The sequence below is a fragment of the Pseudophryne corroboree genome, chromosome 5 (genome assembly GCF_028390025.1).
Source record: "Pseudophryne corroboree isolate aPseCor3 chromosome 5, aPseCor3.hap2, whole genome shotgun sequence".
NCBI classification, from domain to species: Eukaryota; Metazoa; Chordata; class Amphibia; order Anura; family Myobatrachidae; genus Pseudophryne; species Pseudophryne corroboree.
This window is the reverse complement of record NC_086448.1, coordinates 712,370,818-712,397,127: the sequence shown is the minus strand read 5'-3', so window position 1 is coordinate 712,397,127 and position 26,310 is coordinate 712,370,818. Positions and strand designations below refer to the sequence as shown.

At 44.8% G+C, this 26,310-nt stretch overlaps 1 protein-coding gene across 8 annotated transcripts in view; it reads left to right on the top strand.

Annotated features, from left to right (window-relative positions):
- Nucleotides 1-26,310, top strand: part of LOC134928326 (polyamine-modulated factor 1-binding protein 1-like) — an 817,199-nt gene that overhangs the window by 576,455 nt on the left and 214,434 nt on the right. For all 8 annotated transcript variants that reach the window (XR_010177892.1, XM_063923947.1, XM_063923945.1 and 5 more), the window contains one exon: nucleotides 22,345-22,407. Coding sequence is in view for 7 of the 8 variants with exons in the window: in XM_063923947.1 (XP_063780017.1) it covers nucleotides 22,345-22,407 (63 nt within the window). In the remaining variant the exon portion in view is untranslated. The remainder of the gene's footprint in view (nucleotides 1-22,344; nucleotides 22,408-26,310) is intronic.

The window sequence follows — 26,310 nt, the reverse complement described above, 5'->3', positions numbered from 1 at the left end:
TTTTGGGCCACACGTTACATGTTAAGGGCAATGAAGGAGGTGTTACATATTTCTGATACTACAAGTACCACAAAAGAGGGTATTATGTGGGGTGTGAAAAAACTACCTGTAGTTTTTCCTGAATCAGATAAATTAAATGAAGTGTGTGATGATGCGTGGGTTTCCCCCGATAGAAAATTATTGGCGTTATACCCTTTCCCGCCAGAAGTTAGGGCGCGTTGGGAAACACCCCTTAGGGTGGATAAGGCGCTCACACGCTTATCAAAACAAGTGGCGTTACCGTCTCCAGATACGGCCGCCCTCAAGGAGCCAGCTGATAGGAGGCTGGAAAATATCCTAAAAAGTATATACACACATACTGGTGTTATACTGCGACCAGCGATCGCCTCAGCCTGGATGTGCAGCGCTGGGGTGGCTTGGTCGGATTCCCTGACTGAAAATATTGATACCCTTGACAGGGACAGTATTTTATTGACTATAGAGCATTTAAAGGAGGCATTTCTATATATGCGAGATGCACAGAGGGATATTTGCACTCTGGCATCAAGAGTAAGTGCGATGTCCATATCTGCCAGAAGATGTTTATGGACACGACAGTGGTCAGGTGATGCAGATTCCAAACGGCACATGGAAGTATTGCCGTATAAAGGGGAGGAGTTATTTGGGGTCGGTCCATCGGACCTGGTGGCCACGGCAACAGCTGGAAAATCCACCTTTTTTACCCCAAGTCACATCTCAGCAGAAAAAGACACCGTCTTTTCAGCCTCAGTCCTTTCGTCCCCATAAGGGCAAGCAGGCAAAAGGCCAGTCATATCTGCCCAGGGATAGAGGAAAGGGAAGAAGACTGCAGCAGGCAGCCCATTCCCAGGAACAGAAGCCCTCCACCGCTTTTGCCAAGTCCTCAGCATGACGCTGGGGCCGTACAAGCGGACTCAGGTGCGGTGGGGGGTCGTCTCAAGAGTTTCAGCGCGCAGTGGGCTCACTCGCAAGTGGACCCCTGGATCCTACAAGTAGTATCCCAGGGGTACAGATTGGAAATTCGAGACATCTCCCCCTCGCAGGTTCCTGAAGTCTGCTTTACCAACGTCTCCCTCCGACAGGGAGGCAGTATTGGAAACAATTCACAAGCTGTATTCCCAGCAGGTGATAATCAAAGTACCCCTCCTACAACAAGGAAAGGGGTATTATTCCACACTATATTGTGGTACTGAAGCCAGACGGCTCGGTGAGACCTATTCTAAATCTGAAATATTTGAACACTTACATACAAAGGTTCAAATCAAGATGGAGTCACTCAGAGTAGTGATAGCGAACCAGGAAGAAGGGGACTATATGGTGTCCCTGGACATCAAGGATGCTTACCTCCATGTCCCAATTTGCCCTTCTCACCAAGGGTACCTCAGGTTCGTGGTACAAAACTGTCACTATCAGTTTCAGACGCTGCCGTTTGGATTGTCCACGGCACCCCGGGTCTTTACCAAGGTAATGGCCGAAATGATGATTCTTCTTCAAAGAAAAGGTGTCTTAATTATCCCTTACTTGGACGATCTCCTGATAAGGGCAAGGTCCAGAGAACAGTTGGAGGTCGGAGTAGCACTATCTCAAGTAGTTCTACGACAGCACGGGTGGATTCTAAATATTCCAAAATTGCAGCTGTCTCCGACGACACGTCTGCTGTTCCTAGGGATGATTCTGGACACAGTCCAGAAAAAGGTGTTTCTCCCGGAGGAGAAAGCCAGGGAGTTATCCGAGCTAGTCAGGAACCTCCTAAAACCAGGAAAAGTGTCAGTGCATCATTGCACAAGGGTCCTGGGAAAAATGGTGGCTTCTTACGAAGCGATTCCATTCGGCAGATTTCACGCAAGAACTTTTCAGTGGAATCTGCTGGAAAAATGGTCCGGATCGCATCTTCAGATGCATCAGCGGATAACCCTGTCTCCAAGGACAAGGGTGTCTCTTCTGTGGTGGCTGCAGAGTGCTCATCTACTAAAGGGCCACAGATTCGGCATTCAGGACTGGGTCCTGGTGACCACGGATGCCAGCCTGAAAGGCTGGGGAGCAGTCACACAAGCAAAAAATTTCCAGGGAGTGTGATCAAGTCTGGAGACTTCTCTCCACATAAATATACTGGAGCTAAGAGCAATTTACAATGCTTTAAGCTTAGCAAGACCTCTGCTTCAAGGTCAGCCGGTATTGATCCAGTGGGACAACATCACGGCAGTCGCCCACGTAAACAGACAGGGCGGCACAAGAAGCAAAAGGGCAATGGCAGAAACTGCAAGGATTCTTCGCTGGGCGGAAAATCATGTGATAGCACTGTCAGCAGTGTTCATTCCGGGAGTGGACAACTGGGAAGCAGACTTCCTCAGCACGACCTCCACCCGGGAGAGTGGGGACTTCATCGGGAAGTCTTCCACATGATTGTAAACCGTTGGGAAAGACCAAAGGTGGACATGATGGCGTCCCGCCTGAACAAAAAACTGGACAGGTATTGCGCCAGGTCAAGAGACCCTCAGGCAATAGCTGTGGACGTTCTGGTAACACCGTGGGTGTACCAGTCGGTGTATGTGTTCCCTCCTCTGCTTCTCATACCTAAGGTACTGAGAATTATAAGACGTAGAGGAGTAAGAACTATACTCGTGGCTCCGGATTGGCCAAGAAGGACTTGGTACCCGGAACTTCAAGAGATGCTCACAGAGGACTCATGGCCTCTGCCGCTAAGAAGGGACTTGCTTCAGCAAGTACCATGTCTGTTCCAAGACTTACCGCGGCTGCGTTTGACGGCATGGCGGTTGAACGCCGGATCCTAAGGGAAAAAGGCATTCCGGAAGAGGTCATTCCTACCCTGGTCAAAGCCAGGAAGGAGGTGACCGCACAACATTATCACCACATGTGGCGAAAATATGTTGCGTGGTGTGAGGCCAGGAAGGCCCCACGAAGAAATTTCAACTCGGTCGATTCCTGCATTTCCTGCAAACAGGAGTGTCTATGGGCCTCAAATTGGGTGTCCATTAAGGTTCAAATTTCGGCCCTGTCGATTTTCTTCCAGAAAGAATTGGCTTCAGTTCCTGAAGTCCAGAAGTTTGTCAAGGGAGTACTGCATATACAACCCCCTTTTGTGCTTCCAGTGGCACTGTGGGATCTCAACGTAGTTCTGGGATTCCTCAAATCACATTGGTTTAAACCGCTCAAATCTGTGGATTTGAAATATCTCACATGGAAAGTGACCATGATGTTGGCCCTGGCCTCGGCCAGGCGAGTGTCAGAATTGGCGGCTTTGTCTCACAAAAGCCCATATCTGATTGTCCATTCGGACAGGGCAGAGCTGCGGACTCGTCCCCAGTTTCTCCCTAAGGTGGTGTCAGCGTTTCACCTGAACCAGCTTATTGTGGTACCTGCGGCTACTAGGGACTTGGAGGACTCCAAGTTGCTAGATGTTGTCAGGGCCCTGAAAATATAGGTTTCCAGGACGTCTGGAGTCAGGAAAACTGACTTGCTGTTATCCTGTATGCACCCAACAAACTGGGTGCTCTTGCTTCTAAGCAGACGATTGCTAGTTGGATGTGTAGTACAATTCAGCTTGCACATTCTGTGGCAGGCCTGCCACAGCCAAAATATGTAAATGCCCATTCCACAAGGAAGGGGGCTCATCTTGGGCGGCTGCCCGAGGGGTCTCGGCTTTACAACTTTGCCGAGCTGCTACTTGGTCAGGGGCACACCCTGGCTGAGGAGGACCTGGAGTTCTCTCACTCGGTGCTGCAGAGTCATCCGCACTCTCCCGCCCGTTTGGGAGCTTTGGTATAATCCCCATGGTCCTGACGGAGTCCCCAGCATCCACTTAGGACGTCAGAGAAAATAAGAATTTACTTACCGATAATTCTATTTCTCGTAGTCCGTAGTGGATGCTGGGCGCCCATCCCAAGTGCGGATTGTCTGCGATACTTGTACATAGTTATTGTTACAAAAATCGGGTTATTATTGTTGTGAGCCATCTTTTCAGAGGCTCCGCTGTTATCATGCTGTTAACTGGGTTCAGATCACAGGTTGTACAGTGTGATTGGTGTGGCTGGTATGAGTCTTACCCGGGATTCAAAATCCTTCCTTATTGTGTACGCTCGTCCGGGCACAGTATCCTAACTGAGGCTTGGAGGAGGGTCATAGGGGGAGGAGCCAGTGCACACCACCTGATCCTAAAGCTTTTACTTTTGTGCCCTGTCTCCTGCGGAGCCGCTATTCCCCATGGTCCTGACGGAGTCCCCAGCATCCACTACGGACTACGAGAAATAGAATTATCGGTAAGTAAATTCTTATTTTTTAATGCATACCAATTAAAACTTGATTATTTTGATTTAAACTAAGAGTGCCCCAACACCAGAGTCTTATTTTCTCTCTTTGTACACATATACAGTTTATTGACTCTAGGGAGCACCACCAACCATACTCACTACCTTGTATAAAGACTGTATCACTCACATGTTGGTCATCATGATGCTTTTCTTCAATGCATAAGGAATACCATTTCCAGATTGACACTGTGCACAATCAACCCCTTCTCTTGTCACATAGATCTACAGTATGCTGTGAATTTATTATGTATTAAGCATGGACCTTTCTGGGGTTTTTAGATCAATTCTGTGGTTTTAATGTGTATAAAGGATGTACTTTTTTTTTTTGCAGGCATAGTTCTATTTCATCCCTCATGTGCTCTTCCTTCCCTTACTTCATACTTACCTAATTATATTCTTCCTCTCTGGGAGAAGCCCAAAGAGGAGATGCGGATGGGTGGCAATGGACTAATCATGTCATTAGTGCATCATTACGCCATGTCCCCTCCTCGGGAAACCCCAGATTCTCATTATTTATATCCCCATTCTGCCCACTTCAGTAAGTGGGCGGGATGTGAGAGGTGTGCCCACTCTTCCGGGGCTGCGGGTGACTGCCCTAAAAATTGGGTGTTTGCCGCAGAATCCAGGAGAGTAGGCAAGTATGCCTTACTTATACCATCATCTACTCCCTACTGCCTACAATGACACCTTGGGCTCTGCCACCCTGCTGCTTATTTGGATGTTATGACTCCTGATGCAGCAATTTTTATAAAGCCACGACCCATGTCCTGCAATGTTCTGCACAGTAAGTCATTTTTTCTTGTTCTGTTCATTCTGTTTCTGTACTTTGTAAGGTGCTGCAGACCCCTTGTGGCACCATAGAATAATTAGAGATATGCGGCGGGCACTTTTCAGGTTTTGTGTTTTGGATCTGGATCCCCGCTCGTGTTTTGGAACTGGATTGGTTTTGCCAAAACCACCCTTGCAGGTTTTGGTTTTGGATCTGGATGATTTTTGGTGGGGAAAACAACACAGAATTTGGCAGTAATTTTGATCCTACGGTATTATTAACCTCAATAACATTCATTTCCACTCGTTTCCAGTCTATTCTGAACACCTCACACTTCACAATATTGTTTTTAGGCCAAAAGGTTGCACCGAGGTAACTGGATGACTAAACTAAGCGACACAAGTGGGCGGCACAAACACCTGGCCCATCTAGGAGTGGCACTGCAGTAGCCGACAGGATGGCAGATTTAAAAAATAGGCCCCAAACAGCACATAATGCAAAGGAAAAAAAGAGGTGCAAGATGGGCCCTCCCCTCCCACCCACCCCTCCATATGTTGTTTAAACAGGACATGCACAGATTAATAAACCCATCATTTCAGCGACAGGTGGTCCCCCTGGATAAAGTTCGCCAAGTTCTTCGAATCATAGCTAGCTACAAACATACCACCTCCTTTTTTGATGACTTTTCACATTATGAGAAGAGGCAAGAGGAATAGGACAGTGTCAAGAAGGTGATTAAAAATTAGAGAGGCAGACGCAATTAGGAACAACACATGCTATGACCTCCACTCCTATGTTGGTGTGGAACAGAAAGGACTTCAAGCAAATATATAATTATTAATTACCACATTACTGACAAACTGAAAAACTAGGGGCCAAAGCCTCCAAATTTGTACCCCCTTCTCCATGTTCAGGGATTAAGATAATCTCGGATTTAATGCTGGGATGCAAATAAACTGGTGTATACCAAAGGATCAAGATTGGATATTTTCCCCTCAACGGAGTCTGGTGACTTATTTTGTGAAAATCGTGTAGGTTTCTTTTCTTTCATTTTTTTATTGCATTTCTATTTACATATTTTGTGGCAGATGCCTTATTTTTATTTTTCACAGCTCCCAGTTACCTGCATGTGAGCATACCTGTGTGTCTTGGTTTTTTCCCCCCCCATATCATATTTTTAAATAAAGCAGCCCCTTAGATGTTTTAGCAGCCCCTCCTGAGCCCCCACAGCAGCCCCGGATGGGGCAAGTTGAGTTTGGGTGGATTCAGTGAAGTACTAAGCACGACTGTGCAGTGAATTTTTTTGTTATTGAGCACCTGCCCTAGTGGAGCTTACCACTCTATAATCAAAACTAATTTCATACTATAAGTAGGACTGTGGGAGGAAGCAATGCTAACCTCTGTGCCCACAGCATGCCTCAGCCTGGCAAGCCAGACAGCTTCTTTGCAGTAAGCCACCTTAAGACTCCATACTGGGCCTTATTCAGTAACTGTTTGTGCCTCACAGGAGCTCCTGGCCCATCTAATGCTGCAGTGCAATGGAAAACTGATGCAATGCAAGATCACTGAAACTCTGTTCTTCTAACACTGCAAGGTCTTGCGATAACCCTACGCAGCCCTTAGGGAAAAAAGATCCCTGAACAAAAAAATGCACATCTTCTAAATAAATAATCCCAAAATGTGGAACATCAATAATAAATCAAAATTAAGGTTGGCTAATTGGAGTCATCCATTTGAGTCAGTCTTTAACATGAAATAATTGAGAAGAACCTCTTTCTAATGCTCCAGCAGAAAATATCACTTTTACCTCTCCGGCAGTTGCGCTTGGTTGTGATTCAGTCTCTACTGAGTCACACTGACTTTGGCCACAAATGTGGTCTCTCCCCACTTTATTTAAAAACACTTTGTCAAAATAGCAATTTCCATTTCCACCTTTAAGGCTATGTTTTCACAAATCTGTTTGTGATGTTGAAGCTTGTTTCATATCTGCTGTAGGCTTTCATTTAAACCTAGAATCAAGTACAGCAGCACCCCTGGAATGATACGGCAGCACCCCTGGATTTATACAGCATAGGCAGAACCCCTGGAGAATAGCACAGCAGACAGGCAGCATCAATCCTGGACTTACAGGTAGTGGGGCAGCACCCCTGAACTGATAGGGCAGAGGGGCAGCCCCCATATAGGGAAGCACCCCTGGAATGATGTGGCAAAGAAAAGGCATGCAACATGGAATTGTCCTTGGGCTCACCCACACAGCCTTATATTGTATAAACAGGACATGCACACTTTATAAACCAATCATTTTAGCGACAGGTTCTGCCACACGACTGTGACTGCAATGATTGGTTTGTTTGGGCCCCCACCAAAAACAAAGCAATTAATCTCTCTGTGTACAAACCGGCTCTACAGTGGCAAGATGACGTCCACATCCTCAGACCCCCCCTTCAGTGTTTACAGCCTCATCCTCACAGAGAAATGATTTTCAAACAAAACCACATCATTTAGGTGTCAGTGGACTGCTTACACTATTACCCAAAGTTTTTGAACTTGACAATGTCTTATGATGAATGTGCTGCAGGTGACGTATAAGGGTACATGTTCCTAGGTAGTTAACGTCCTTACCCCTACTTATTATGGATTAAAAATGGCAACAGACGGCTTGACACCTGTTGTCCGGATTTGTGGAGAAATAATTCCACATCGAAGAGGTGTCTTTTTTGGTATTTTGCCCAGGCACGACAATTGGCTTTTTCATCCCATGGACAATAACATGGCTCCACTGGTGTCTTATTCAAACAAACCACCATCAGAATCCTCATCGTTATCTTCCTCCACAGCGCCAGCTACACCCATATCCTCCTCATCCTGGTGTACTTCTACACTGACATCCTCAATCTCAATATCAGCAACTGGACTGGTGATGCTCCTCCCAGCACTTGCAGAGGGCGTGCAAATGGTGGTAGGATCCTCCTCTTCCCATACAGTGTTGTGAAGGTCAGGCCTAGACATTGCAACCGCAGACAGTGCCATCACCCCTGTATTTTCACAACACCCCTGTAATTTTACAGCAAACAAGACAAGGCCAGTGTAAATTTATTTTCACTGAACCCCTGTATTTTTACAGCATACAGGACAAGTGTACTTTTATTTGAACAGCAGCACCCCTGTATTTTTACAGCATACAGGACCAGTGTACTTTTATTTTAACAGCACCCCTGTATTTTTACAGCATACAGGACCAGTGTACTTTTATTTTAACAGCAGCACCCCTGTATTTTGACAGCATACATGACAGGGCCAGTGTACTTTTATTTTACTGCACCCCAGAATTTTTACAGCATACAAGGCAGGGCCAGTGTACATTTATTTTAACAGCACCCCGGTATTTTTACAGTATACAGGACCAGTGTACTTTTATTTTAACAGCAGCACCCCTGTATTTTTACAGCATACAGGACCAATGTACTTTTATTTTAACAGCAGCACCCCTGTATTTTTACAGCATACAGGGCCAGTGTAGATTGATTTTCACTGCACCCCAGAATTTTTATAGCATACAAGACAGGGCCAGTGTACTTTTATTTTAACAACAGCACCCCAGAATATTTTACAGCATACAAGACAGGGCCAGTGTACATTGATTTTCACTGCACCCTAAAATTATTACAGCATACAAGACAGGGCAAGTATACATTTATTTTACTGTACCGTAGAATTATTACAGCATACAAGACAGGGCCTGTGTACATTTATTTTACTGCACCCTACAATTTTTGCAGCATACAAGACAGGGCCAGTGTACATTTATTTTACTGCACCCCAGAATTTTTACAGCATACAAGACAGGGCCAGTGTACATTTATTTTAAAAACAACACCCCTGAATTTTTACAGCATTCAAGACAGAGCCAGCACCCCTGTATTTTCATTGCATACAGGAGGACAGTGCCCCTGCCCCCTGTACAACACAGTGACAGCCAGGACAGCAATACCCATGTACAGCTGCAACACCCCTAACACCACATGAAACACCAGTGACAGCCAGGACAGCCAAAACAGCAACCCTAACAGCACATGTACACCACAGTGACAGGAGCAGCACCCCTACAGAGCACACACTGATGCCACCACCCACAGAGAGAGACAGAGGTCTGTCTCCCTCACTCTCCCAAGTCCGGAGTGAAAATGGCAGCGAAGCACGCCTGTTTATATGGAATACAAAACCTGTGAGAATCTGACAGCAGGATGATTACGTTTTGTCTTGTTCTGGTTTCTGAGTCTGGCTGGAAGTCCCAAGCCGGACTCGTAAACTGGCTCAGAATGGGATGTTCGGGGGGGGGGGGGGTTCAGGTCTCGGAGAACCAATCCCGCTCATCTCTAATAATAATTGAACATCTCATTCTTTGTGGAGACAGATAATTACAAGATAGTAATTTATGATAATAGTTATGATATGGCATGCAATTTGTTAACTTGAATGGTATAAGAGATACAGGTGGTATAAGCACATGGTGGTGGGGACCCTGTGCTGCACCACCACTCTGTGCCGACACCCCACAGGTTTTGCCAGTAGCGTTAGCTTCTCTGTGATATTCAGACAGGAGATAGCAACGGCTCCGGTACGGTGCCAGTGGCTTTGCTTACACCTGCGTTAGTGTTCTCTGTCGCGAGAGATCAGCCGGAAGACGATGCTTTCGGCAAATTAAATGGGTTAAATGTCTACTGAGTGTCACAATGTCGACATTCATTAGGTCGACACGAGGATGTGAATTTAGTAGTTATGTTAACATTAAACACGTCGGCACGTTCATTATGGCGACATTGGCCATGTAGACATTTACTGTGTCAACACTGATGTAACATAGACATGTTAACAGTGTCATTTTATAGTGAGTGTATCTCTGTCTATAACCCTAACCGTAAAGGTATCGCTTAGCTAAAAGTGATGCAGCCTTGTCTACGGACATGTATGCCAGAGATGTGTCATAAGAAGGAAATGTGTTCTTTCCATGCTTTACACAGTGGCAGTAAAATCGTTTTGCGTTGTTTGTTTGCAAGTTTCTATAGCTAATGCAGACGCAAACTAATAAATATTATAACACGTACAATGATCAGTTGAGGATTTGCTGGGGAATCTCTAAATATACACTCAGCCTGGTTTCCCCAGCCTTTATCTATCTACAGATCATAACTCTAAAGCATGTATCTGAAAATCATAACTCTTCAGTCTAGCTGTCCCAGAATCAGCTTCGCCGAGAGAGAACATAGAGGTTAGGCTGGAAATAGCTGCAGTCTATTACCTCATCTGTCAGCCCCAAACTGGGACTCTAGAAGAGTGTGGATCCACTCCATCATTCTACTCCAGGGAACCTTTAACTTGCTTTTTAAATAGCCAAGTAGGGAAGATTATATTCTCCTTTAATAATAATTAATGCCTAACTGGAACACACATGCTTCAAAAGTAAGTATAATGGTGAGTTTAACCCCAAATTAATCTTACCCATGACCATTTAATAGAGGAATATAAGAAAAATACATAAGTGAAGGTGAAGACTTCTGTTATTAAAAAGTGTATTGCAGGGGGCGTGGCTTGGACACTGGCCTGAACAGTCATGCTGGGCTGGAGCTCCTGAACATAAAAGCTCTAAAATAGCCAAATCTCCCTATATTTGCCTCTGTTGGCTCCTGATCCCCCCCAGTGAGCTGCTACCTGCTGGGGGCTGCCCGGAGTGACCTCCGGTAACGTTGGGAGCTGAACTCTGCAGTTCCGAGATCGGGGCCTACACATCTTCCAGAAGCCGGGGCCTCGATTTTGGAGACAGCCCGGCGCCGAGCTCCGGGACCCGTTCGCGGCCGCGGCGGGACCCGCCGGACCTCCTGTGGGCTCACAACACTCAGCCTGAGCGGCGGAGACCCTCCCCACACCCTCAGGTACCTTCTAAATACCGCTGGCTGCCTCCCTGTGCACGCTAAAGCCAGAGGTAGTGAAGTCTCTGGCCTGATGATTCTGGCGGCGGCCATCTTGGATTTCTCCTAACAGCTCCTGAGATCACAGGCAATACAACACAGAGTTACTACATAGCTGCTCTGTGACATTCTCTGAGCCCACCTATCCTGCATGCTCTATAGCTGCATCCACCTCTACCTATTGAAGACATATAATAAGCTGTTGATTGCAACCTCAGCAATACTTTCTGCAAATTAATTCTACCTTACCATACTAAAAAAAAAAAAAAAAAAAAAGGGTACATTTTAAAGAGCAACATTACTTTTGAACTGTGCCCTCTCATACTAATCTTTTAAGCTCGGTCCAGTGCTTTCTTATCATCAATACCGGGCTTGAGACGACCCTCGTCTCTACACTCCTACAGATCGTTGCAATGTGACCCCTGATGTGGGCCTTTTCCACCCAGAGTCTTACCGTTTAACATGGGAATACGTTTTAAAACAGGCATCCTACCTACTTTATAACACACTAGCCTAGAGGGACCCGACTGCTGCATCACTCTCAGATTATTCATTTTCTCTCCATTTTTTTTTTTTTTTTTTTCTCTTCCATTATGGCACCTAGAAAAACAAAAGGCACACTGCCCCCTAGGGTGTCCCTTCCGATCAGGAAACAACATCAGACATCCCCGTCACCACGAGGAGTGTCGGCCCCTTCCGCAAAAAGCCCCTATTCACCTAACCTGTCCAGCTCGCTTTCAGTGCCGGACGTGGACCCGAATTCTGATGCTCCCCTAACTGTGAAGACCCTCTGCCAGGTCCTGAAGGCCTTCAAATCGGACTTAACGCACGATCTCACAGCTGCTATACGTGAAGTCAAAGTTGAGCTGACAGCCATAGGGGATAGAACCGACACTCTAGAGCGCAAAATGGAAGAACTGGTGACGTCGCATAACGATCTTATCACAGCTCATGACCAACAACAAAACGAGCTGGACACATTTAAAAACAAAATGGCAGATATGGAAGATCGTTCCAGACGGAACAATATTAAAATACGTGGAATACCCGATTCGGTCGACAACTCGGATCTAACTGAATATGCCATGGCCCTGTTCCGCAAACTGCTACCTGGAACACCTGATGCGGAACTACTAATCGACCGAATCCATCGCCTTCCTAAACCTCGGTTTATCTCCAACTCCTTACCTAGAGATACGCTACTCCGGGTACACTTCTTCACCGTTAAAGAACGTATTCTCCAAGCTACTCGAGCTGCAAAGAACTCCGACACCCTAGGAGGATTACAGTTGTTCCCGGACTTCTCAGCACTCACCCTCTCTAAGAGACGCAGTTTAGCTCCGATCACTTCCGCCCTCCGGGCCCAAGATATCAGATATAGATGGGGCTTTCCAGTGAAGCTGATTGTCTCCTATGACGGCTCTTCGTTTACCATATCAGACCTGGAAGCCGGAGCAAAATTGCTCGAGGACTGGGACATATCGGTGAAACTACCATCCTCGCAGGAGAGACGTCCCCCACCTCGCTCGGAATGGGCCACTGAGTGAACGCACTACGTAAATAATGAACGTTCAATCATGCCTTTCTTTATTTAGTTAGAGATGCTGACTTTATTACATTTCTGTTTACTGCTGCATTTCTGGTTATAGAATCCCTCTGGGCGAGTTATATCTTCGCCCTGCTAGTTACCATAGTTAATACTCTCCTTTATAGATGGGACTGTTCAGTTTACTTCCTAGTTTACCTGTTTATCTGTTTAAGGGCCTATTTTTATAGTACACGCTGATCACTCCCGACGGAGGAATTTTCGCTAGCAAGATAGGCCACACCAATTTAGGCTCCGTTTATGCCTCTCTAATATTTGTTTATTTCCCTCGTCCCACCTATGTTAAGAAGGAGATGTGTATTTACTTTCCCTATGCATTAGATATTTGTCTTACACTGACTCTGGGTGGACTGAAGAGTCCGCCTGCCCCCCGTTTATCTACTGCATTTATTTTTCCCCTGCAGTAGCCATGCAGACCCGATGTACTGGGTCGGTTTACTTTTCCTCCCCCTTTGATTCACGATTTTTGAGTCTGTTGCTCCTTTTACTCGTTTTTTCTATCCCCCCCCTCCCATCAGGATGGGATGCCGTCACTTGCATAGTATTTTCACTGAATAATTATGGTTAGTATTCTTTCATTGAATGTGAAGGGTTTAAACTCTCCCAACAAGCGGAGACTAGCCTTATCTTCCTTCCATAAGTATAAAGCTGATATAGTCGCCTTACAGGAAACTCACTTTTCCTCCCACAACCCCCCTGTAATGAAAGATCACAGGTTCCCTATAGGATATTTCGCTAACGGCCCCTTTAAAAGAAATGGAGTAGCTCTGCTGTTTAGAGATAATGTTCCTTTTACTCTCCACTCCCAAATTGCAGATAAAGCAGGCCGGTACTTGATTCTCACGGGTGTGCTGGAAAATAGATATGTCACTATAGTCTCTCTATACGCACCTAACTCGAACCAGGTGGCCTTTATTCGGAAGCTCTGCTTGCTTATTCAAAAGGTCCGGGTAGGCTCCCTAATCCTCCTAGGAGACTTCAATTTAGTATTAGATCCCAAACTTGATAAATCGTCCCAGCCCTCTTCATCTACATCTAAAACCCGCCCTGGCCCCTCATTAGCGCTACGCAATATCTTAGCGGAGTTCGACCTATATGACATCTGGCGCATCCGCAACCCCTCAGGTAGAGATTACACATTCTTCTCTCCGGTTCACAATTCATACTCACGAATTGACCTTGTGTTATGTGATAAATGGACCCTACAGGATTCTGGTATGGTCGACATTCTCCCTATCACCTGGTCAGATCACGCTCCAATTTATTGGAAATGGCACATTAAATCTGCTCCCATCCCCCCCAGATCATGGCGATTCTCCCCCCATCTATTACACGACACGCTGGCCAAAAAAATTATCTCTGATTGCATGTCCCTGTATATAGACACTAACTCCCCTTCAGATACCTCTTTACCAAATTACTGGTGTGCGTTAAAAGCAGTTGTCCGTGGTTCCGCTATTCAGGCGGGAGCTACGCTCATAAAGCAAGCTAAACAACTCCAACTAGATCTGGAGCAGAGACTTAAAATAGCTGAAGATAAGAATAAGAAACACCCCACTCGGCTTTTGCGTAAGGAACTATCTGACATTCGCAGCCAATTACAAAAACTTTTGGTTTTTAGAACCCAAGCAGCCATGAATAGACTACGCCAGAAATTCTACTTGGTAGGTAATAGACCCGGCAAAATGCTTGCCCGCAGACTTCGTGCCCAACGAGCTCGCAATAGAATTAAACACATTCTCTCCCCTGCCGGCTCTAAGCTTGCCAACCCTCTTGATATCGCTAACCAATTCGCGAACTACTACACTAAATTGTATAATTTACATTCGGACCCCCTCACATCCCAGCCTACTCCTGACACCATACAAGCATTCCTTTCTTCGGTCAACCTTCCCACCCTGACCCCTGACCAGTTAGATGCCTTAAATGCCCCTTGGACCGCACTAGAGGTCGAAGCCACGATTAAATCCCTCCCAAAGAATAAGGCCCCTGGCCCCGATGGGTTTATTAACGATTTTTATACTTCCTTCACAGATCGCCTCTCCCCCATTTTGACTACTCTGTTTAATGATATAACTAGTACTGGTACCTTCCCTAAGGAAATGCTGGAGGCACGGGTGGTAGCTATTCCCAAGCCTGGGAAAGACCCTGCTCACTGCCACAACTACAGACCAATTGCATTGCTTAATAGTGATGTTAAGCTCTATGCTAAAATGATAGCATCCCGACTTAGTGCTTACCTACCAATGTTGATTCACCCTGACCAGGTTGGATTCGTACCTGGAAGACAGGCCTCTGACAATACCCGCAGGGTCTTCAATTTGATCGATAGGGCCTCTGACTCAGAGGGATTTTTGTTACTCTCATTGGATGCTGAGAAGGCGTTCGACAGATTAAATTGGCTGTATATGCGTACCGTTTTAGTTAAATTTGGCTTCTCAGCCCAGATCCTGGCCTCAATTTTAGCATTATACACGCTACCGTCAGCAAGGGTACTCAGCAATGGATTCCTGTCGGACGCCTTCCCAATTACTAATGGAACCCGCCAGGGATGCCCCCTTTCACCTTTGATTTATGCTCTTAGCATTGAACCCTTGGCGGCTAAAATCAGAGCAGATGATGCTTTTCCCGGCCTGGCCCTTGGGGGACTCTCCCATAAGTTGTGTCTCTTTGCCGACGACGTTCTTCTCTTTGTATCTCGACCCTCTTCTTCCCTCCCGAACTTACATTCCATACTACACGACTTCAGTGAGGCCTCTTACTACAAACTGAACACAACTAAAACTGACGCTTTACCTGTTCACCTACCAGATACACTCACGACTGCTTTACGATCTCAATACCCATACAACTGGAAAATTAACTCACTTACGTACCTAGGGATACATATTCCCCCTACCTCATCTACTGTTTTCGATTTAAATCTCCCTCCCCTGATACTCACTCTCCAGACCCTGACATCCTCATGGCTCTTATATGAGATATCCTGGCTGGGTCGGTTGGCTGCCTTTAAGATGTCCCTATTACCCAAACTTATGTATTTATTTCGCACTATACCTTATACTTTTCCCAAACATTATCTCGATAAATGCAGAATCGTCTTGACAAAATACCTGTGGAAATCGCACCCTCCAAAATTAGCACACGCTAGAATGATACTCCCTCGACACAGAGGTGGTCTCGCATTACCCGACCTAAATATGTATCAGGAAGCATGTGTGCTTGCACAACTGAAATCTTGGAACTCCTCCAATCCCATATCCTTGTGGGCCCACATTGAGGATGTCAGCTGCACAAGATATCCATTAGCAGATTTGTTGTGGACTCCTAAAGCCCTACGTCCCAATGACATGACCACCCTCCCCTCTACAGCTTCCTCTTTACGAATATGGGATAGTTTGATGAGTAAAATTCCTAGCATCGCTACCCCATACAATGCCCTTTCACTTAAAGCAATAAGTAAATTAATTCCCAACCTACATATTTCTACATGGAATGCATGTAATATTCATACCCTTGGAGACTTACTAGACGGTACTGCCTTCCTTTCATTCCCCCAATTGCAGGACAAATTCCTCCTCCCGAGTACTGAACTATTTCACTACTTCCAAATCAGTCACTGGTTTAAGAGTCTACCTACTGTACAAACCCCCCCCAGCTCTCTAGCTCAGTCTATCCGATCCCGCGTAGGAATGCCTACATCAACTAAAGATATCACTTATTGGTACAATACACTCATATCATTGGTCCCACACCAAAAGTCTAATGCTCAGAAGCGTTGGGAGAGGGACTTGAATATTTCCATAGCAGAGACACAATGGGAGCAGTTATATCGATTAACATTCCGCATGTCACGCTGCTTAAACCATTCAGAAATGTATTTTAAACTGTTGAATAGGTTATACCTGACCCCGGACAGACTGCACACATTTTGGCCCTCCTGCTCACCATTATGTTGGAGAAATTGCGGAGAAATAGGACATTTGTATCATATTTTTTGGACATGTCCGCTCCTCCAATCTTTCTGGGCAGAAGTATTTACGCTGATAAATAAAGTGCTGTGTCTATCCTTAAGCCCATCCCCAACCTTAGCTCTCCTACATATGTACCCACTAGAGGTTTCAGCCTCCCAAAGATACGTATTGGGACATATTTGTATAGCAGCTAGGGCAACCCTGGCCCAGGCCTGGAAACAAGCGGTAGTACCCCCTGCTCTAAAAGTATTTCATAAGGTTCATTTCCACTATATCATGGAAACGGAATGTGTGCCTTATTCATCCTCAGCTTCCTCTCCCATTATGCGATGGTTCCAATGGCATGAATACGTTACGGAGGGGGAAGGTTCTGCTCTCATATCACGCCCAGGGAAGACATCCCCTATACAATTTAGCCTGAATGAGGAATCTGTTACTCCTTGAATGTTTCATTTCCCATGCTATCCCTTTTGATTTGTACTAGTGATTATGTCTATACGATATCAATTGCCTCCCTTATAGAATTGACCTAGCCCTGCATACTCTTATATGTTAATATGGCTAGGATACCTGAATACCTACCTAGTACTATGTTAACTATCTCTCATGTATTTTGTATTTCATTTGACGTGTACATCCCTCCCCACCCGGTTTTTTTTTTTCTGTACCCCCCCCCCCTTTTTCTTTGTAAATTCATATAAAAAGCAATAAAAATTATTGAAGTTAAAAAAAAAAAAAGTGTATTGCATTTGGAGAAAAACGTTGTTGTTTTTTGTCACTATAGTCTGTATTTGTGTGTATATGTATATTGTATAGACTAGTGCATACTCGCCGACATATAGTTGCTCCTCTCCAGGAGAATCTCAGAGAGGAGATGCGCGGTGAACATTTTGGGTGGATGTGGCTAAGCTACAGGATTTGCGTCATTAGAGGCCCGGGTTCGGTATGAATGACCACTGGACGGGAGGCTGGGGGTCAAAATACCAGCGCCGGCATCCCAAAGTATTAAATCCTGACAGGGGTGAGTGTGCTATGCTAAACCCTGTTCCCTACCCCCTACACCTAGCCTCACCTTCCCCGCAGATTAACCCTAACCCTCCCCCCTTAGTGCCTAAACCTAACCTCCCCCCAGTGGTGCCTTACCTCTGCTGTCCGCAGCCTAATCCTATCCTCCCACCCCCCGCAACCCCCATTGTCGGCTAAACCTACCCCCCTCCCCCTGCCTCCCACCAGCACTAACCCAAGATCGTCAGCTGTACTTAAATGGTCGGGATCGCGGCTGTCGGAGTTCCGGCATCAGAATCCTACCCTGTCTAGATTTTGTCGGGATTCCGACAGCCTGGATCCTAACCGCATGCCTTAGGCCCTGCCTCCGGCAAATTGCAGTGATTTGCTGGGGGCTAAAATCATTTTTCAAATTGGCTCGGGCCATTGTTTTATACTTTTAACTGTAAACAACCCTAAGGTTATTGCCACAATGGCTATAATATTGTCCCACTATTGTATGTGGTCCTAAAGTGTGTCCGTTCATAATCCAATCAAAATCTTTATCATTATTATCTAATACAGTGTGCTGGTAAATGCAGCCAGAAGAATACAGCTATTGGCCGTTGTGTGTGTGGTCAGCAGGACCAACCTCAGGTCTACCAACAACCCATTCAGTTCAACTAAACCCCCCTTTCCCCCCCCCACACACACACACACACACACACACACACACACACACACACACACACACACAGTAACAAAAACACATTTGCCCCCATGGGGAACAATATGAAGACAACACAGATTTATTGCATCAGAGTCATTTCACATTCAGCATTCCCCACAGGCTGACATAAGGCATAAAGTGCATTTACATCCCCCGTTTTACCTTACATAGACCCTATACTCAATTCCTCATGTAATATCACACCCCAAGGCCCAATACAGCACATGCAGCATACTGTACCCTAGGCCCCATTCTGTCAGGAGGCTTATCAGCAGGAACACACTGACAACACTTGCTCTCCCTCTTATGCAACAGCAGAACCAGGAAGCCAGATTGTGAGCAGGACAGTATACAGTACAGGCAGAGACCCAGGAGTAGCAGGTTTCCTGAGATACCAATGGAGCTTCCTGACCAGAGGAGAGATAATTAACAGGGTACACAGGACCCAGACACCTATTCCCTGCCTGGATGTCTGGGTCCTGTGTAACTTGTTATCTAATGAGGGTATTTGGGTCTAAAGAGAGAGACACACACAGAGAGTTCTCCTGAGTCCTGTCCCAGTGTGTATGTAGTACAGAAGCTGCTGCTATTGCATTCTTGCAAGTTAAATTATAGATTTTATTTCTCTGTGTTTGTTAAGGTTTAGGTTGTCTTTGTTACACTAACGGAAAACTTAATAAAATTGTTGTTTCTTAATTAGGTGGCGCTATAAACAGTACACAGGCATTATTAAACTATTAGTATATTAAATCTATTATACACAATCCATACCTTCCAATGTGGCCCATTCCAGGAGAGATCAAATTCTCTCTACCTCTCTTAATTTATGATTGCAGTCACCATCTGTTGAAATACCTTTCTTATCAATAAAATGGATCAACACAGGTGACACCAAAAATATATTAAGAGTGAAGTCCAGGTAGAGAGCATTTTGTCCCTCCTGAAATGGGTCATGTTGGGAGGTATGCACAATCTAACATAAACCTACCCCTCCCCCCTTGCCCCCTGTCGGAAGTGCCCCAGGCCCCCAAGGCTTAACTTGGCCCTGCTCAAGAGAGAGCAGTGATCTGTCTAAAGTATCATTCAAATTTCTCCTGTATCAAGAGAACTGACTATTGACACACAAGGGTATTACTGCCATTTTGTACTGGTTTCTATAAATTTTTAGAATACTAAAATACTAACATCTGCTGCATATGTATCATTATGAACACCCTCAATCTCTCTGTATATCCCCTTAGGCACAATGTAAATTAGCTATTGATGAGGGAAGTCTTGTGGGTTTTATAATCAGGAGCGCGTATTGTAAACCTGGAGTTTATGCCATAACACTTCCTACATTTAATAATGTCACCAAGAGTTTCCTAGTAGCACACAGAACAGGCCGACCAGGACTGTTTATACTCTCATTAATACTCATGAGGACTGGATATATGCCCAGAAGATAGACTATTTCAAGCACGCATATATTTAAAATGAGACTATAGAAAAAAAAACTACACAGCTTTAACAAAAAATATATTAACAGATGTGTCCTTTTATACTGTGGCTTGAGTTGCACCAGAAATAGCCCCTTACAGCAAGCCAGGTTCCCTGAGACATGTCAACAGTGAGCGTCTTTTTTGCTCAAAATATGTGTCTTATTTGCATAAATAAAGTGACACAACTGCACTGCTAGCGTGCACTGACCTCCAAGGCTTACAACATTCATACACCTCTGTGTGAGTCCGAATCAGGGTAAAAAAAATGTCCTGATGTGAGCATCCGCAGGATTTCCTCACACCAAGTTCCATTGTGCTTCATCTATGACTTAGTACATGTGTAAAACCAATTTCTTTGCGGCTGAAGTCGCAGCGGCTTTATAAAACGCCTGGAATGCAAAGAGGTTGCAAAATGTAACAGAAAATATGGTACTCTACATGGGTGGTATTCAGTATACCGGTTGTTGGGATCCCGGCGCACAGTATACCGGCGCCGAAATCCCAACAACCGGCACACCGACACCTTTTCTTCCTCTTGGGGGTCCACGACCCCCCTGGAGGGAGAATAAATAGCGTGGCGCGCGTAGTACGCTACCGTGTCCACAGCGTGGCGGGCGCAGTGAGCCCACAAGGGTCTCAATTGCGCTCGCTCCTCTGTCAGCAAGCCGGCGGTCAGGATCCCGGCGCCGGTATGCTGGCCGCCGGGGACTCGGCCGCCGGCAACTGAAACCACACCCCGCTACATGTCTCAGAGCATCTTATGGTGTAAATACACTCTCAATGTATGAGGGCCACAGGCGCCAATAGGGGAGGAAGCGAGTACTACTTGCCTGGGTTAGTGATCACATCACTTGTAACACTTCTTCTCTATGCCCACTACTGCTGCAGCCGCATCTGCAAAGCAGCACAGCCTCAGCAGACAGTGATAGAGAGGACTGCTGCCGTTGAGCATAAGGGGAGGGGTGTTACAGGTGGGCCCGTGGAGCTGCCCAATATCTAAATTGTTTGTAATAATATACAGATGTGTTCTCATACATCTTGCATCAATATGCCATACAGCGGGAGATGCCTGGTGTGAGCTGACTAGTCCCATGCAACTCCCTTAGCATCGGGCATCTTTATTTGCCAAAAATGCATCTTATTCGCAAAGCAAAATCCGCTGATTAAAATGATATGCGGCTGCCTATATTCTGTGTGCATCTGCAGCTCTAACCGCATATGAAATGCTGTGTTTCTAGGACAACACTGTAGCTTAGCACTTCGCATGCAGAGACAGCCGCGGTCGCACACAGACCGCCCCATGTAATTTTAATTAGCATAAGCTGCTTGTGCATCATATTCACATAGTTTTGTGAATAATATGCATTTTAATGGAAAAAAAGACGCTCTGCGCTACAGAGTCACGCCACAGCATGGCGTGACTAGAAGGGCTGTTTCACGTGCAGGTAGGCTAGATGTAAGTAGACCCATCTGTATATGAATTACTGTGTAATTCTATATTGACCCTTCTTATTTGTGCATATTGGTACAATAACTTAAAAGCATACATTTTTAATGTAAGACAGAAAGTTAAACGATGTGAATATTATCTACATGTGTGTATATATGTCCTGTGTGCTGCACTTGTGGAACTGGTATGTGAACTGCAGCTGTGAGGGCACCGGACCAAGTACTCTTATATTATGGGAGTGCCGAGCCTATGACTGTGTGTGTGTATATATATATATATATATATATATATATTTATGTATACGGTATATATATATATATAAATATATACAGTATATATATATTTATCAGAAGTATACAGGCGGCACTCGGGAGTCTTAAATTGCGGTGAAGCAAGTTAGCGTTTATTCGACATGTTTCGGGCACATGCCCGTCATCAGGAATCCGTAAAACTGTTACAAACAAAACAATTTAAACACTCAAGGGCACCAGAGCAAGTTGTCATACTTCAGCAGTGCCGGTATTCGTATGTGTATATATATAATATATATATATATTACAGGGGGCACTGCACTCAGTAAATTTATTAACAATAATAAATAGTGGATCAATGCATTTAAGCCTGCAGCCCCCCGGCAACTGACCCACCTATACTGCAGGTCCTACTCTATTGCTCAAAATAATTCTCATGAAAGTAGCTATCACATTAGTGTTAAACTTTAGGTATGCTGGTCTAAAGCTCACAGCTACTTTGCTTGTATAGGTGAGACCGTTACCAGCGCACCTGTTGTAAATCACCTAGGAGAACAACTGACACAAGTTATAATTAAGTTAAAACATGGTACATGAGAAAATGTGATCACAAAAAGATTAATTAAAAATGAATCTATTAAACAAAAATCACTATTGCACTGCACTCATCTATTCCTAGATTTGGGGTGCAACAGGGTTTGTGACCACATTGTTTAAATAGAAATCACACACACATATAGTATGTTTTAATATTGACTTATAATTGTCTGTTCTCTGTATCTATTAGGTCGCAAACTTGCAAAATGAACTGAAGACTTCTGAGAACAAATACATTACTACACAGAGGGAGGTACGTTCAAATAAGACACAGAGCTGTCAGCTATGTTTCGTATGATCAAACTGAGAGATAGATAGATAGATAGATAGATAGATAGATAGATAGATAGATAGATAGATGATAAAATGATAATACGCACCGAAAATTGTTTACATTTGCAGTACACTCTTTTAGTAAATATTGTTTCATTATACCCATTAAAACATAAATGGTTTATTTAGTTACTCAGCATTATATCATATCTTGATGACCTTCAGCAGCTGCCATCCAAATATATGCAAAGGCAGCAGAAAGCCTCCTGAGTAAATAGACTCCTCCTGCTTGCGTGATCTGCTGCTTCATCCAAATATGGTGCATCTGATCACTTTTGGCCATCTGAGTAACCTGAGGGTTTCTCAGGATGACCGGACTGTTTACACTGCTGAAGCCAGGAAATCAGTGTCAAAAGGTGTAGACCCCTGGCCTCGGCACGCCTACAAAATGGAGGTGACACGCCCCTGTTTTGTAGAATGGTCTCTGTTGCTGGCACTTCCACGCCCCCAAATGGTCGCAGCCTGTCAATCAGGCTGCAGCTTATGGGGCACTGCGTGCATATGCTCAGTACGTTTCCTGCACATGCACAGTTCCCCCACCATTGGGTTAGTACGTAAGAGATTTGGCTTTATGTACAGTACTAACATGAATCAGGCCCTATATGCAGAAGCATATGTATTATATCCATGTAAAAAGTAATAGTCTACCATCAAACAATGCCTGGAGAAGTGATATATAGCGGTGATAAAGCAGTGATAAGTGCAAGGTGATAATGCACCAGCCAATCAGCTCCTAAATGTCAATTTACATATTTTCGCTGATTGGCGGGTGTGTTATCACCTTGCACTTATCACTGCTTTATCACTTCTCTAAGCTTAATACATCAACCCAATGTGTCTTGTGCCACAACTGGGACATTTATTTAAACTAACACATGTAAAATGTCATATAATAAATTAATTGTAAGCCATTGCAGATGTACTAAATGAAATGACAGTTAAGGCTTTGAAATACAACACTTTATTGCACACCTACTGTATGTTTTGTAACTCTTTTTGTTTACTTTCCTATTTCTATTTAAAGTTGCTTAAATGGGAAAAAGTTTTCATAGAAATTTTTGTTTTCAAAAACAACACTGCTAACAGCATTCAATTATTATGCCAGATGTTCAGATAAACACTATAGGACTGTGGTATGAAGGATTCACCATGGATATGATGTAGTCAGTCCATGAAGTATGTGACTACTGAGTATCACCTTGCTAGTCTGTCTTCCAACCACTCTCCTTCTCCATTAGTCCTGTGTATATACCATCCGTACTTGGCTAGACTCAGCTGTTAAGATTCAAAGCATAGTAGTGGAGGAGTTGTGACATAGGATAGAGAATTTAACTTTAAGGTAGTGGGACCAGCAGGAATTTACCCGGTATCGTGGTGGGCCAGTCCGACATTTCATAGATTGCCATGTATCCTGGTCTTACTGAGGCATTTTACAGATGGAGCCTCCCTCATCGTTGCTGTTTCTCTGCCTAAACGGAGGATTAGTCACACCTAAATGATAGCTCAGGTTGTTCAGTTGTTGCACGGACAGGCACGTTGAAGCATGATTACATATGCAGCATGCAATACACATCTTCACCACTGGGTGGCTGATGCTCCACTAATCCAGTACTGTAGAGTGAATAGCGGCAGATTGATCTACAAGCTCTGGCAAATGATCAGTGACGACTGTAATGTTACTGTTTACTGTACACACAGAACATTGGTCAGATGAAGAGAGTCAATTAAAAAAAAAGAAGCCAATAAATCAATCAATAAAATTAGTGTATACATATGCAAGTGAATGTGTTAAAGCAATGGTCCATTGACGTTAAAGTTATGTGAGCGTCCAAGTCCCGTAGACTAATCAATAAATAAAAATAGTGTATACAGACGCAAATGAACATGTTAAAGCAATGGTCTATTGACGTTAGGCATACAGTGCTGTATGTGAGCATCCAAGTCTCATAGCCAATACAGTAAAACCCATGGGCAGGGATCACTGCTTACATTTACACATAAGCTTGTGTCTCTATCACCAGGCGTCGTGGCCAAGCGGTGAAGTGTCCCACACCCCATGTTCAGAGTCCCGGGTTCGATTCCCAAAGTGCGAATGCCTTTGTTTTCTTGACACTTCATTTATTTTTATTTTTTATAACATTCATATATTTAAGAACCTTACATTCTATAGAATTATGCACACAGGAAAAGGCATGTTTCCATACCTTACTGTTGGGGCGTCTGACACGCAAAACCGTAGCACAGTACTGTACTGTTTAATGTACATTCACTCTGGCCCTCTCTAGTCCTTTCCCCCAACCAAAGCGACTGTAGTATCAGCCCTTCATTTACATACAGTGTTGGCAATTTATTGACTGTAAACTGGCCTCTTTGAAAAGATCAGTCTCTCAGGGGAGGGGGAGGGGTAAGGGGGGAGATGGTGAGTTTAGAGACACTGTCGAAAATGCTCATTCTCTGTTTGGGCCCAAGAAAAAGAAACCAATAAATCAGTAAATAAAAATAGTGTATAGAGAAGCAAATAAACGTGTTAAAGCAATGGTCCATTGACGTTATGTGAGCAAATAAATTAAAATGGGCTTAAAGCTTAATAGCTCCGGTTCTGGGGGTCCAATTGGCTCAGAACCAGGTTGGTATGGAAGTGGAGACGATTGTAACCTACTCTGCTCTAAAGGCTACAGTGGCAAGTGTTATCTTTATAAGTATAATGGGGAGAGATAAAAGCTCATCCCTAAGTTCCTGGATACCAGAACACTGTGCTTAGCATCTCTGTACAGTATTTTGTAAGTACTAAGGGGGTAATTCAGAGTTGATCGCAGCAGCAAATTTGTTTGGGTAAAACCATGTGCACTGCAGGTGTGGCAAGTATAACATTTGCAGAGAGAGTTAGATGTGGGTGGGTTATATTGTTTCTGTGCAGAGTAAATGCTGGCTGCTTTATTTTTACACTGCAATTTAGTTTTCAGTTTGAACACACCCCACCCAAATCTATCTGCCCCCCTTGCAGTGCACATGGTTTTGCTCAACTGCTAACAAATTTGCTGCTATGATCAACTCTGAATTACCACCTAAGTACAGTAGCATGAACAGCTTGTAACATACTCTGCTCTAAAGGCTTCAGCGACAAGTGTTATCTTTATAAGTATAATTATAAGAGATAAAAGCTCCTACCTAAGTTCCTGGATGCCAAAACACTGTGCATAGCATCTCTGTACAGTATTTTCTCTTACGTCCTAGAGGATGCTGGGGTCTACATTAGTATAATGGGGTATAGATGGGTCCACTAGGAGCCACTGGCACTTTAAGCGTTTGAGAGTGTGGGCTGGCTCCTCCCTCTATGCCCCTCCTACCAGACTCAGTTTAGAAAATGTGCCCGGAGGAGCCTGTCACAGCTAGGGGAGCTCCATAGGAGTTCTTTTAGTTTTTTTTTTTTTTTTTAGAGTTTATGCACAGGGAGGCTGCTCACAACTGCCTCCCTGCTTCAAGGGACTAAGTTGGGGAGTGGTATCTGCCCTGCGGGGTCTGAGACACTATTCTCCGCTGACAGGACACTGAGCTCCTGACGGGATCGAACGTTCGCCGCCACAGGGTATCGCTCACCCCAGCAGCATGCCGTCACCCCCTTACAGAGCCAGAAGATTAGTGGCGAGTGAGTCACTGCCCCCCCTGGCAAGTGGGGAGCCGGTGTGAAGATGACAGCAACAGGGTAGGGAGCGCAGTACTAACTGCGCTCCAGTGCTCAGCGGTACATGGTGCGGCACTGTGAGGGGCGCCCTGAGCCAGCGCCTACACCCTACACTGTCCAGCAAGCCTGTCAGGGTCCCCG